Genomic DNA, 2,951 nt, shown 5'->3' on the forward strand with positions numbered 1-2,951 from the left:
AAATAAAATGAAATGAATCTCAATAAAAGCCTTTTTGCCTCTCTAAAATTATTTAATATGTAGATAATTCCTTTCTTTATGATAACAAAAAATACATTGTTTCATTTAACATAATTTTAAATTGATTGGTTTTCTGGCACAGGTTTGACTTTTAAGTAAAATGTACAAATTGTCATTACAGTTAAGGTGGGGATTTGGGCAGGCCATCTGGAAGCTGAATGTTAGCCTTTTTTATCCATTTAAAACTCTGTTTTTAAGTGTCTGGAATCATTGTCCTGTTGGAACAGCCAGTTAGGTCCATGTTTTAACTATCTAATCAGATCATTTCCCCTAAGAAGAAACAAACTTGGTTATAAAGGGTAGGCAAGTTATCTGTACGCCTTCTACTCCAAAATCAGTATCATCAAAACTGCCCATATGGATAAGCTAAATGTCTTCTGGAGAGAATGTTAAAGGTCAGATAAGACAAATATTTCCCACTATGAAAAATAATAAAAAAATAATCAAATACCATATCACAGTATTTGATACTTTCCCTGTAACCTGCTGAGCAGCATTTAATGAATGTGTGTGGGATCTAAGCATATATTTAAATACGCAATTATTGACCCTAATCAGGAAAAATAAACTGTTCTAATAAATCAGGCCAGTAACAAAAGTCATTTCAGTGTCTATATTGAATGTCTGTAGGCTTCTACCCAGATTTGTATGTCAGATTAAACTTACGGTCATCATTCCCTCCATCATTCCAGTCTCGATTTTGGAGGGAGCCTGCAGGCGCTCCATGGCCCACCTCTCCAGCACCGAAGCCACTCTAGGATTGTCCACGTTGAGCAGCCTAAATCCCGTCATGTTGACCCCACTGTAGCGGTAAGGCTCCAGGTCAAGGGCGAACAAGTCCTGTAAAATTCAACAACTGGGTCAAAAATGAAGAATCAATACAATGTGCATTAAGTTGAAAAGAAAAAACGTCATGTTTTCTTTAACTAAAGGCTTTTAAACGTTTGTTTCAGTGTAACTCATTTGTTTCACTTTAAAAATATTAAATGTATTGAATAATCATAAAACAAAGCGCTTATACGTGCCATAAATCAGCTCATTGATGGAGTATTTTTTCTTACCAATGTGGTGAAGAAGTAGTGATAATACTCAGTCATCATTCCCATAGACAGGATCTAAACAGAAATAAAGATGGTGTTCAGTTTTCCTTTTAGTTACACTTTTTACAGGGATGAAGTGAGAATAAAATATAGTCATTTTTACATTTTAGATCACACCCAAACCACAATTTTGGCAATGCATTCATTTACTTTGATCCATTTTGTGCTATTTGGATAGTTTGTATTAACACGAGTCCCAGTGAGTAAATGTCATAATTTTGTTATTTTTCCAGTTAATCTGTGCAATGTCTCTTCCTGGACTGGGAGCAGGAAATAGGATTTCAGAGTAGAATTGGACTACTCTTGCTCAGGGTCAACATTAAGCCCAAAACCACATCAACACATGTCACTTATATTTGAGAATGTTAAAACTTCTATCTGTAGTACGTGTATCTGTAAAACTTGATTACCTGCTTTAGGACGTCAGCTGATGTTTGGTAAGAGCAGTCAAAGATAACAAAGAACTCCTTCCCCTTCTTCATCTCTTTCAGTAGGGGACGGGCATCTTTGCTTCCTGATGGCAGCTGTCGGATCTTGATTTTGATTGTATATCTGGATGGAGCTTTGATCAACTCTTGCAGACGAATCAGACCTTTAAATTAAACAGCAGGCCACAATTATTGGACTATACACATTTCAGTAGAGCTAAACCAAGAAGTAAATAACATTTTTCTATCCCGTGTTGCCCTACTATTCACTTTTATGTATCTTATCGGGAGTTACAGTCCAACACATTTTGTCACATTTTGTTGAAGGGAAAAACACAGAGTACAGATATTTTGCATTTTATTTCTACAAATAGAGTCCGGAAAAACATAAGTGGGCATTTGAATTGATAGCTGCAAGCCTTTAATTATGTCTCTGCCAGCTTTGTACATCTAAAGACTGGTGTTGCCCATTTCTCTTTGCAAAATGGCTCAAACTCAGCCAGAGTAAATGGAGAGCACCTGTGAACATTAATTTATAAGTCTTGCCACATATTCTCCATTGGATTTCGGTCTGGAGTAACAAATCAATATGCTCTCAACTAAGCACTGCTTCAAGCTCTAGGTGAATGCTTAGAGTTATTATCCTGATGAAAGATAAACCTTAGCCTCAGTTACATGTCTCAGGAATAGAATCAAGTTAGCATAATAGTACCACTAACATGTTTCACAGTACATGAAAGATTGGCTTTGTTCTTTCTAGTAGTGATGGGCTATCTGAATCCAGGCTTCGAGGATTGTACCGAGTAAAAAGGGGGCGTGTCCGATGGAGCCCCGCTTCGAGCCTTGTGTTGTCTTGCTGAAAACCACGTGACTGGCAACAAACACGGCCTCGCATTGCATGGGTCAAGTGACTGCTTCATTTTGCGTGTCGGTTTTCAAAATAAAAGCGCGATGAGCCATGCTGCTTCATGGGTTGTTGTCCATTTGGTCGCGCATCAGAGGAGAATATTTGTCTTCAGTGGCCAAAATAAAATGAACATTGACCAACATATTTGATGTGTATTGATGATGGCACTCATCAAAATGTAATGTTTGATACTGATTTTCTCAATTGTAGATTATGTTGTTTTTTTTTTATAACTATATTTTTGTGATTTTATGATGTAAATCTCTTTGAACTGCATTGTTGCTGAAACGTGCTACACAAATAATATTGATTGATTGTCTGAAATGGAGCCAGCAAGAGGAAAATCTCTGACATCTGGGAATACTTTGAGATTATCCTCACAATCACCTTCTGCAAAGTTCCACTATTATTTGTAGTCTGATTAGCAAAGATAAATCAGTCTTGCACAGCAGAAAC

General features: G+C 36.8%; 1 protein-coding gene across 1 annotated transcript in view; it reads right to left on the minus strand.

The window, feature by feature from the left end:
- LOC103149468 (glutamate receptor ionotropic, kainate 1) overlaps positions 1–2,951 on the minus strand; it is a 21,366-nt gene that overhangs the window by 7,137 nt on the left and 11,278 nt on the right. Inside the window, exons 4-6 of the mRNA XM_016679951.1 lie at positions 1,571–1,752; positions 1,122–1,175; positions 727–900 (exon numbers count right to left, since the gene is read on the minus strand). Coding sequence (XP_016535437.1) covers positions 727–900; positions 1,122–1,175; positions 1,571–1,752 — 410 coding nt within the window. The remainder of the gene's footprint in view (positions 1–726; positions 901–1,121; positions 1,176–1,570; positions 1,753–2,951) is intronic.

This window comes from Poecilia formosa, unplaced genomic scaffold (genome assembly GCF_000485575.1).
Source record: "Poecilia formosa unplaced genomic scaffold, Poecilia_formosa-5.1.2 Scaffold228, whole genome shotgun sequence".
Classification (NCBI taxonomy): domain Eukaryota; kingdom Metazoa; phylum Chordata; class Actinopteri; order Cyprinodontiformes; family Poeciliidae; genus Poecilia; species Poecilia formosa.